At 34.7% G+C, this 11,765-nt stretch overlaps 1 protein-coding gene across 1 annotated transcript; it reads left to right on the top strand.

Annotated features, from left to right (window-relative positions):
- The first annotated feature begins 908 nt into the window (after window positions 1-908).
- Window positions 909-11,386, top strand: LOC114169017 (putative beta-glucosidase 41). The gene is given in 14 exon segments (XM_028054026.2): window positions 909-1,475; window positions 1,656-1,722; window positions 1,824-1,882; window positions 7,420-7,495; window positions 7,573-7,644; window positions 7,730-7,817; window positions 7,895-8,150; window positions 8,966-9,081; window positions 9,177-9,400; window positions 9,534-9,565; window positions 10,455-10,557; window positions 10,860-10,968; window positions 11,063-11,192; window positions 11,194-11,386. Coding segments are annotated over 14 exon segments (1,491 nt in total). The 5' UTR covers window positions 909-1,355; the 3' UTR covers window positions 11,233-11,386.
- The last annotated feature ends 379 nt before the right edge of the window (window positions 11,387-11,765 follow it).

The following is an 11,765-nucleotide window of genomic DNA, read 5'->3' as shown; positions in this document are numbered from 1 at the left end:
TATTATTATTATTATTCATGGTCTCGTATTAACTTAGGGATTTGTTTGATATTAATAAGGGACTACTTGTGCAATTTTGTAATAATTTATTTTAGTAAGTTTACATAAATCAAACGTTGTGATTTGTTTCTGTCTACCACGTAACGTAATTGGTCTCTTTTATGCAATTGCGTTGTTTATCTAATTGACAAGAATATACGTGTCAATGATCAATCATCTTTTACAATAATTCTTCTAATTTCAAATCCAGCTGACTTAAAAAGAACCTACAAATTAAGTAGGCCAGAGTGTTGTTTTCATTTTTGGAAATGAAAATAGTATATGCATATATTTAAATTTTAACAATTAGAATTTTCAATGGTTTGTCTTTTTTTATACAAAATATTGTCGTACACTAAATTTTTGAAGAAAAAAAATATTGTTCAGCACCTAACAACCTATTTAATTCCAATAAAGAGAAAGAACTAAAAAAAATTAAAATATAATTACAATAGGGAATGTAATGTAACAGGAAAAGAAATATAAAAAAATTGGAGAGTTTTACACAAACATATAAAGAACGTTGGAATGTCGAAACACCATACGAGAAATGGAAAATTTGAGTACATAAACATCATAAAGTGTGACAGAAATGTTCAAATCATTATTCAACTTATATAAAAATTGTGATCCACTAAGACCACTTAGTACTAAGAAGTTTGAACAATTTTTTTGCAATTTAATTTTATATCATTGCGTGAAGAGAAAAGGGGATTAGAGAGAAAAAGAAGATGAACTTGACTACAAGCAAGTGTATTAAGATAATTATGGCCTAATTCAATGTTCTGGTTGAAATACTTACCCACTCACCCGAATAACATAAACATACTGAAGAAATGGAGAAGTATAAAAGCGGAAAGGCACATTGAGTGTGGCATTAAGCTAACAACACAAGTTATAATCTCTTCCCCGCAACTGTAACCTTATTATTCAAGCACACTGCACCATTCCCTCAGGTTCAAGTTTCCTCATCATCAACATTATCCGAAGACACCCTTTTTCATCTCCCTACACACACAAAACACAATTTTCAAATAAGAAGAACATAGAAAGATCTCTTGCTAATCAAATATTACATGCCAGTGATGCCATCAAAATTCATCTGTGTCTGATTCATGAGCATGGTCCCTCAGCGAAGTTGAATACCAAGAACAAAAGATTGCTCAAGAAACTCACTCTGTTTAATTAGTCTATTTCTTCTTCTGCCACAATCTTCACCTTTACAACAAAGATAGCTACATTTTTTCTGTATATAAATATAACCAACGCATTTTAGACTCTAACCACCATAGATTCATTTTACATCAACAACCATCATGAGGCTTATTGTTTTCTCTCTAACTCTTGTCCTCATAACAATTGAGAAAGCAGAATCAATAAGCAGAGCAGATTTTCCAAAAGGGTTTATATTTGGAACTGCTTCTTCAGCTCACCAGGTATGCATTCCAGGTTTCCTTCTGTTATTCAGCTCACAAACCTTCTTCATTTTCATTTATCTGTTTTCCAAAATTCTAGTTTCATCTGCATAATTCATGTTAAACCTTAATACAAACTTTTACTTCAAATTCTGATTGAAATGACAGTTTAACAAAGAAGGTAAACGTTTTCTGTCACAGTTTGAGGGAGCTGCAGATGAAGGAAACAAAGGAGATAGCATATGGGATACTTTCTCAAGGATACCAGGTAGTGATGAAATTTCAAACTGCAGAAAATAAGAAAACACCAAAATCAAAATCAGTAAAAGGGAAGTTTCTGATTTCTCTTGTTCTGCATTATGATGATAGGGAGAATCGTGGATTTCAGTAATGCAGACATGGCAGTGGATCAATACCACCGATTTCAGGTGAACTAAGAAGTAACATTTGTTGACTTCAACTTCACTCTACCCACATTAGTTGCTTCAATTTTTCTTTCTCTACCCCTTTTGGTGCATGTGGTCATTATCCATGTTGAAATGCCTAGGATTAGAATATTGTATATGTTGGGTATTGGGCTCCCTTCCTATGTGGAGAAAAGGCCCAAAATTTGAGAAGCCCATGTCTCACTTAAACCTAGTGGAGAGGAGGCTATAAAATAAAGAGAGAAGCAGAACAATAGAGTAAGAACACACTGAAAGCCCTAACACATAGAGGGAGAGGTAGAGGGAAAATTCTGTTCACGTTTTTCATAGAGCTGTCGCAGTAAATTCGGCGCTGCGGATTCGTTCACCGTTGGATCGGGCTGAAATTTTTACAGCAGGTTCGGAACTCATTGCTCTTCATTCTGACCGGTCGGATCTTTGATACGAGGTCTGAGTTGGGAGATATTAATTTCGCACTGCAGCAGTGATTTGTAGAGGTTTTCCTCTCTTGTTCTTCTCTATTTGAAAGCTTTGTTGCTTTGTTATTTGGTTGGGTGTTGGCACTAATTTGTGCTATTGATTGAGACTCTTTTGTACTCTTGTTGATCATAGTGAAGCTATTTCTTTGGTCTGGACGACTCGTGGTTTTTACCCTTGATTTGAGGGGTTTTCCACGTTAAAAATCTTGGTGCCTTTATTTGTGCTTTTGGTGATTTATTATTGCTGCTCTTTGATTATTGCTCCTCATAGATTCTTGCAAGTTAGGGGAAATTATATCCGCTGCATTCTCTGGTATATTGTTTGTTGTTGTTTTCCCCATCAGAGTGGCATCAGAGCTCTTGGTTGGGCTATATTTACTTGCTTGAATGATGGAGGCAAATGCAAAGATGGTTGCTTTGAATGGTACAAATTATCATTTGTGGAAGGGCAAGATGAAAGATTTATTATTTGTCAAGAAATTGCATCTTCCGGTCTTTGCTACACAGAAGCCAGATTCTATGTCTGAAGAAGAATGGGACTTTGAGCACCAACAGGTATGTGGTTTTATTCGGCAATATGTTGAAGATAATGTTTATAATCATATTGCTAATGAGACACATGCCAGAGCTTTGTGGGAGAAGATTGAGTCTTTGTATGCTTCTAAGTCGGGCAATAATAAATTGTATTTGTTAAATTGCTTGATGAATTTGAGGTACATGGAGAATTCTTCTATTTCTGATCACTTAAATGAGTTTCAAGGGCTCCTAGATCAATTGTCAGGAATGAGCATAAAGTTTGATGACGAAGTTATGGGATTATGGTTGCTTAATACTCTACCAGAGTCTTGGGAGGTATTTCGGGTTTCAATTACAAACTCTGCCTCGAATGGTGTTGTTTCTTTTCAGATGGCAAAGAGCGGTGCTCTTAATGAAGAGATGAGAAGGAAGGCACATGGTTCTTCATCTCAGTCTGAGATGCTTGTTACAGAAGCTAGGGGGAGAAGTCAGAAAAAGGAACATAAAGGTGGTAGAGAGAAGAGTAGGAGCAAGTCCAAGTCAAGATACAAGAATTTAGAGTGCCATTTTTGTCATAAAACTGGACACATTCAGAAATACTGTTTTAAGTGGAAAAAGGAGAACAAAGACAAGAAGGGCAAACAGAGAGAGAATGATCATGATGATGATGATCGTGTCACTACTGCTACAGATGGTGATCTTGTTCTTCTTCGTGACTTTGAGTCCGTTAATCTTGTATCTGATGAGAGCATGTGGATTATTGATAGTGGTGCTACACTGCATGTTACACCTAGGAAGGAGTTCTTCACATCTTACACTTCTGGTGATTTTGGAGTGTTGAAGATGGGTAATGATGGTGAGTCTAAAGTGATTGGTGTTGGTGATGTTTGCCTGCAAACCAACATGGGAGTGCAGTTGTTGCTTAAAGGAGTCAAACATGCTCCAGATGTTCGTTTTAATTTAATCTCTGCGCAGTTGCTTTGAATACTGAGGTGCCAGACAAAATTTGGTTTGGTAAGAATGTTAGCTATGATCATTTGCGTGTCTTTGGTTGCAGGGCATTTGTTCATGTTCCTAAGGATGAAAGATCCAAGTTAGATAAAAAGACAAGGCAATGTATCTTTATTGGCTATGGTGAGGATGAATTTGGCTACAGGTTTTATGATCCTGTTGAGAAGAAGCTTGTTAGAAGTCGTGATGTACAATTCATGGAAGACCAGACCATTGAAGACATTGATAAGGTGGAGAAGACCACACCCGAGAAAGATAGTAATCTCACTGATGGTAATCCGATGAGGTTGCCCGCTCACAATTTGGAGAATGTTGAAACGGAAGCTCAAGACAATGAGCAACATGGTGATGTTGATGATCAACAGTTTGGAAGTGGAGTAGAGGTTCCAATTGATGATGCTCAAGAGGAACATGATGATGATGACGATCTTGGTGATATACCTGAATCACCTCAAGTCCAACTCAGGAGGTCTAATAGACAAAAACAACCTTCTACAAGGTATTCCTGTGATGAGTACATAACCTTGACTGACGGTGGAGAACCTGAGTGTTTTGAAGAGGCTTTGGATAGTGAAGAGAAGAAACAGTGGCTGGATGCAATGCAAGATGAGATGAAATCTTTGCATGATAATCACACTTACGACTTGGTGAAATTGCCTAAGGGCAAAAGGGCATTGGAAACTAGGTGGATTTTCAGGGTGAAACAAGATTCAAATTCTACGCTTCCAAGGTACAAGGCCAGATTAGTGGTGAAAGGTTTCAGACAGAAAAAGGGTGTTGATTTCAATGAGATTTTCTCACCTGTGGTGAAAATGTCATCCATCAGAACTGTGCTAAGTTTAGCTGCTACTCTTGATTTGGAGGTTGAGCAGATGGATGTGAAGACAGCTTTCCTTCATGGTAATTTGGAGGAAGAGATATACATGAAGCAACCTGATGGTTTTCTTGTTAAAGGCAAGGAAGATTATGTGTGTAGACTAAGAAAGAGTCTATACGGTTTGAAGCAGGCTCCAAGGCAGTGGTATAAGAAGTTTGAGTCTTTTATGTGTGAGCAGGGTTACATGAAGACTACTTCTGATCATTGTGTCTTTGTTAAAAGGTTTTCTAATGATGACTTTATTATCCTGTTATTATATGTTGATGACATGCTTATTGTTGGGAAAGATATTTCCAGAATTGACAGGTCAAAGAAGACACTTGGCGAGTCTTTTGCCATGAAAGACTTGGGAGCTGCTAAAAGGATTCTTGGCATACATATCTCACGTGATAGGAGAGAAAAGAAGATTTATCTATCACAAGAGCAATACATTAGGAAGGTGTTGCAGAGATTCCAGATGGAAAATGCTAAAGCTGTGAGTACTCCTCTTGCTACTCATTTTAAACTGAGTGTTAAACAGAGTCCTTCAAATGAAGTTGAGAAGACCAATATGAGTAGAGTTCCTTATGCATCTGCGGTGGGCAGTTTGATGTATGCGATGGTGTGTACAAGACCAGATATTGCACATGCTGTTGGTACAGTTAGTCGATTTTTGTCAAACCCAGGTAGAGAGCATTGGAATGCTGTGAAATGGATTTTGAGGTATCTTCATGGTACAGTTGATATGAAGCTTTGTTTTGGAGGTGATCAACCTACTTTGATGGGTTACTCAGACTCAGATATGGCTGGGGATATTGATTCCAGAAAGTCCACTTCTGGCTATTTGATAAAGTTTGCAGGAGGAGCTGTGGCTTGGCAATCAAGACTACAAAGGTGTGTAGCGTTGTCTACTACAGAGGCAGAGTTCATTGCTATTACTGAAGCATGCAAGGAGGTGTTATGGTTGAAGAAATTCTTGCAGGAGCTTGGTTTTAGGCAAGATAACTATTCATTGTTTGTTGATAGCCAAAGTGCTATCCATCTTGGTAAGAATCCAACTTTTCATTCTAGATCCAAACATATTGATGTGAGGTATCATTGGATACGTGATGCTTTGGATGCTAAGTTGTTGGAGTTGGAAAAAGTTCATACAGATGATAATGGTGCTGATATGATGACTAAAGCATTGCCAAGAGGAAAGTTTGAAGTTTGTTGTGAGATCGCCGGTTTGGCGGTTATCTCCACATAGTTGTGAGGGGGAGATTTGTTGGGTATTGGGCTCCCTTCCTATGTGGAGAAAAGGCCCAAAATTTGAGAAGCCCATGTCTCACTTAAACCTAGTGGAGAGGAGGCTATAAAATAAAGAGAGAGGCAGAACAATAGAGTAAGAACACACTGAAAGCCCTAACACATAGAGGGAGAGGTAGAGGGAAAATTCTGTTCACGTTTTTCATAGAGCTGTCGCAGTAAATTCGGCGCTGCGGATTCGTTCACCGTTGGATCGGGCTGAAATTTTTACAGCAGGTTCGGAACTCATTGCTCTTCATTCTGACCGGTCGGATCTTTGATACGAGGTCTGAGTTGGGAGATATTAATTTCGCACTGCAGCAGTGATTTGTAGAGGTTTTCCTCTCTTGTTCTTCTCTATTTGAAAGCTTTGTTGCTTTGTTATTTGGTTGGGTGTTGGCACTAATTTGTGCTATTGATTGAGACTCTTTTGTACTCTTGTTGATCATAGTGAAGCTATTTCTTTGGTCTGGACGACTCGTGGTTTTTACCCTTGATTTGAGGGGTTTTCCACGTTAAAAATCTTGGTGCCTTTATTTGTGCTTTTGGTGATTTATTATTGCTGCTCTTTGATTATTGCTCCTCATAGATTCTTGCAAGTTAGGGGAAATTATATCCGCTGCATTCTCTGGTATATTGTTTGTTGTTGTTTTCCCCATCAGTATAAATGGTAAACAATTCGAACGATCACCGCCATGTTTATGACGATGACAACGTTTCACCAACCTCGCGGAATAGAGAATCAGCGTAAATGTAACTCATGACATAAAGTTCCAAAGCGTGTAAAGTGTTGCAAAAGATCTTTTTACTATATATTAATACATTTATTAATATAAAACACACAACTACTCTCTTAATCCACTTATTCTTTCATAAAACTGTTATCCATGTTGATGTGACTTCTGCTTTTATTTCTTTTCTTTTAAATTTTGTTCAAATGTATGATAATATGATACTATATCCTCATTGATTATATCATATATATCGTAAAATTATATACTCTTATATCATGTTATTGGTGAAGACCATTCACCAAGTTTTGTAACAATTTTTGATAAATTATAGACCTTTATTGGCTAGGAAATTTTTTATGGAAAAACTGTTATTTTGACATCCCAATGTCTTTTATTATCATTTAATTTAACAGTATCCTTTATTAGTATTCAATTTCTCTTTTTTTAGAAATACATAAGTTAATTTTTATTTAGACCATTTTTTTCTAAAAAAGTTGTCAATGGTGTCATTTTTTTTTTCCTTTTTATATCAAGACTGTAAGAAATAAAATCAAACTGTTGTTTTTCTTTTGTTTAATAATTTCGAATAACTATACTCAAAAGTAAAACAGAAAGAAACTTTCACACTGATGGTTGCACAAATTCCATTTCATACAGAATGATGTAAATTTGATGAAGGATTTGGGAATGGATTCTTACAGATTTTCCATATCATGGACGAGGATTTTCCCAAGTAAGTTTTTTTTTTGTTTTCAAAACCATTTAGTTTTTGTGTGGTTTGGTTCAAAAGCTAACTAAATTTGTGAACAGAAGGAACAGGGGAACCCAACAAAGATGGAATAAAATATTACAACAGCCTCATTGATGCTTTGCTTGAAAAAGGTTACTGAGGAATTTATTCAGGCATTTGATCTTCAAACATATAAAAGTAAATAGCATTGAAGTTTTAGCTCCTTTTTTCAATCAGGAATTCAGCCTTTTGTTACACTTTATCATTGGGATCTTCCACAAACGCTTGAAGATGAATATGAAGGATGGTTAAGCACACAAATCATGTAAGAACAATTTATTTATACCTATTATTGTTTTTGATGTTTTGAAATGTGTGGTTGAATTTCATATTGACTTGCAGAAAAGATTTTGAGCATTATGCATATACATGCTTCAAAGCTTTTGGAGACAGAGTTAAGCACTGGATTACCTTCAATGAGCCTCATAACTTTGCACTTCATGGTTATGATTTAGGAATTCAAGCACCAGGAAGATGTTCTCTGTTGGGTCGTCTTCTATGTAAGAAGGGAAAATCATCCACTGAGCCATACATTGTTGCTCACAACATTCTCTTATCTCATGCTGCTGCCTACAGAACCTACCAACTAAATTTCAAGGTTCCAAACCACCCTTCTCACACTGAAATAAACTAAAACTCTTCTTAGATTCTTGAGATTGTAATAGTTAGGTTTTTTTAGTCCTTAATTTTGCACAACTTTCACTTTAATAGCTAGCTTTACCAGATTTTATTTGCTTTTCACCACATTTTTTCAAGTGGTACTAACCATGCAAATAAATTATATTTTGGAACATGAGGAAAAATCAAAGATTAAAGGGAAAGTTTTGAATTTTAAGGATTTGGGATAAATTCTATATATCTCTTTTGATGTTATCATAAATGAAACTTTTAGATGCTTGTTTCATGTATGTTTTTGAATAATTGCATTTCTTATCATTTTTAAATGGACATTCACTTTTTTCATGTTTTAAATAAATGCCATTCAACTCAATTGTTTTCTTCATAAAAAGGAATTTTCTATAAAAAGAACTTACTTTTTCTATTTTTATATTTTAGCTTTTAATTTTCATACTTTTTCATTTAAGCTTTAGCTAATATGACGTTTTTAAATAAAATAATGGATATCCTGTATTAAAACACAAGGATATAAGTGTTTATTTAAAAATTAGAAAAATGTAAATATTATTTCATTATGAATATAATAAATATAGATGTTTATTTTAAAATTAGAGGATGTAAATATCATCAATATATCATCATTAGAGATAAGTGCAATCTTTACTAGTTACATATGATTGAGATTTACATATCAGGGTGCAGGTTTACTTGATCAAACTATCATTAAAAAGTCTACTACAGAAAAGCTAAAAGTATCAATAATAATTTTCTCTTTTATTTGGATGGAGCATTCAGGAAGAACAAGGAGGTCAAATAGGAATAGCACTGGATGTTATATGGTATGAACCAATAACAGAACTTGATGAAGACAAAGATGCAGCATCAAGAGCTATGGATTTCTCACTTGGATGGTAATCTTTCGTGTGGTATAATGATTCTCAGAAAAATTTATAGCTTAGTGAAAACAACTAAGAACTCATCTTCCACAAACACCAATGTGAATCAGGTTCCTTGATCCACTTTTCTTTGGAAAATACCCTCTCTGGATGAAGAAACTTGTAGGTGAGAGATTACCAGAGATTTCTTCTGCAACCTCAAAATTCCTCGTGGGATCTTTGGATTTTATTGGCATAAACCACTACACCTCAGTATATACTCGTAACGATAGGACTAGGATTCATAAACTGGTTATGCAAGATGCTATTTCTGATGCTGCAGTTATTACAACCGGTAAGCTATTAATGCTAATTGTGACCCCCCATTTTTTAACTTGAATTTCTTTTGTCTTCTTTGCCTAAGACAAGAATAATATAACTGAAGTTCATTGGAAGTTTCTGATATCTGTTCTTGTTTTTCGTCCTAGCATACCGAAGAGGGGCTGCAATTGGAGAAAAGGTATGCTCAGACTGCAGTGTTTTGTTATTGGAAAAAGATAAAATGGACTAAAATATAATGCATTGATACCACCTCTATTGTTTTTGGTAGTGTAAATTATGACAGAGTTGAATTGAAGTTATTGCTTCTTGCACCCCACAATAATAAAAGAAGACTTAAACGCATTTCACCTCTGTATCGCATCACTACTTCTGTAGTCAGCATTTTAGCCACTTCCACCGTCACGGTAGAGGAAGAAAAAGAGGGGGAAAATACTGCAAAGGAAGAAGAGAGAAAATGCGAGAAAAACTTTTCCAGAAATTTCCGAAACATATTTTATGTGTTTTGAAAAATTCATTTTAGATCACGTAGGAATGTTCCAAAAAAATCATTCTAAAAGACATTATATGCGTGTCAAAAAGTTCATTCATAAAAAACTTGTTCTGGAATGCATTTCACACATTCAAGTTCTATTCCGAAAATCTGATTACAAAAATTATATTTCGAAAATCTGACTAAGAAAATTTTATTCTGAAAATTTGACTGCGAAATTTTTGTTCCAGAAATCTAGTTCTCAAAATCTTATTTCAGAAGTTATGGAAAGCTTGTTCTGGAAAGTTTCTAGAACTTATTTCTAAAATCTCTTTTTTAGAACGTAAAATGTTATTTTGAAAAGTTGGGGGTGCGTGTAAACATTGTGGAAGTACGGGAAGTAAAAAGCCTTGAATTGAAGGTAATGTTATTCACATTTTTTTTCTTCATTTTATCGTAAAAAATATCCAAACAAGTGGAATCGTAAGTCTATTTACTATACTCCATTTCATTTTATTCCTTACTATGAATCCAAATATAGCCAAATACATTTACTCAACATTTCATGCTAAACCAAAAAGCCTTTTTTTTTTTTCAGGCAGCTTCAAGTTGGTTGCACATTGTCCCATGGGGCATTAGAAAGTTGGTGAAACATGTGAAAGACAAATATGGGGACACACCAGTAATTATAACAGAGAATGGTGAGTACTTAGTAGTTTTATGGTTGGTAAACTATCGAAATTACTTAGTTAGACAGATGAAGAAGAAAGGATAAAACAAAATTTATCACTGAATTGATAACATATCGGTATCTTTGAATATTCATGGAACCTATAGTACTATCCTTATGATAAGAGAAGAAGAAATTAGGTAAGTGAACTCAAAAAAAATAATCTTAGAGAACAATAATAAGATATTCTAATATTTTTATGAAATCTAACTAATCTAATCTTAATTATCAATAATCATGAAATTTTTAATACCTATTAGTTTGTGATGGCAGGAATGGATGACCCAAGCAAACCCTTTATGACTTTACAGAAGGCCTTAAAAGATGACAAGAGGATAAGATACCACAGAGACTATCTTTCAAATCTGTCTACTGCTATAAGGTACATTATTGGAAGTTTTTGAGTTCGTGCTTATGGGTTTATAACACTATTTTGTTAGCCATCTTAATTCTGACATAATATGAATTCAATACAGGGAAGATGATTGCAATGTTCGAGGTTACTTTGTATGGTCATTGCTTGACAATTGGGAGTGGAACATGGGATACACTGTACGGTTTGGACTGTACTATGTTGATTTCAAGAACAATCTTACTAGGATACCAAAAGATTCAGTGCAATGGTTCAAAAACATACTCAAAATAGATACAGAAGGGATAGTGAAATTTGAATAGTTGTCACTATACATGAAAAAGCATTTTGTAGTTGTAAAGTTCATCGGAAATTAATGAATGAAAATGACATACGCAAAAAGAGTAAATAATGCAAAGCAACTAGGTGTTTGACTTCCTACTTTTAAGATTCAAGCCTTATCTAAGTAAAGCTTCCAATTTGTCCCATGATTCATGAGTCAATTTCGATCCATTCCAAAATAAGTTGACTTATTTTTTTTATTGGTTCTCTAAATGAGTCTGTTGAAAAAACTCTGGTCCCCAAAAGCCTCCACTTAATGTGGGTTAGATTTAGAATTAAAGTAGGTTAAATCTTATTACAATATTTTAATTAACTCCTAAATATTTTAAATTGTTAATTGATTATCAAATATTTTATATTAATTACAAATTAATTCTTCCTTAATTAATGTTTACTATTTGCAACTTAAAAAAAAAGCTAGAGTCCGACCCACTTTGTCTGATTGGGAGAACCTAACTCAACTTAGGGTTCAAGACGACTCAACA

This window comes from Vigna unguiculata, chromosome 11 (assembly GCF_037176805.1).
Source record: "Vigna unguiculata cultivar grain cowpea cultivar isolate G323 ecotype 2 chromosome 11, ASM3717680v1, whole genome shotgun sequence".
NCBI lineage: Eukaryota > Viridiplantae > Streptophyta > Magnoliopsida > Fabales > Fabaceae > Vigna > Vigna unguiculata.
Note: the sequence above shows the minus strand (reverse complement) of the source record. Positions and strands in the feature narration are given on the sequence as shown.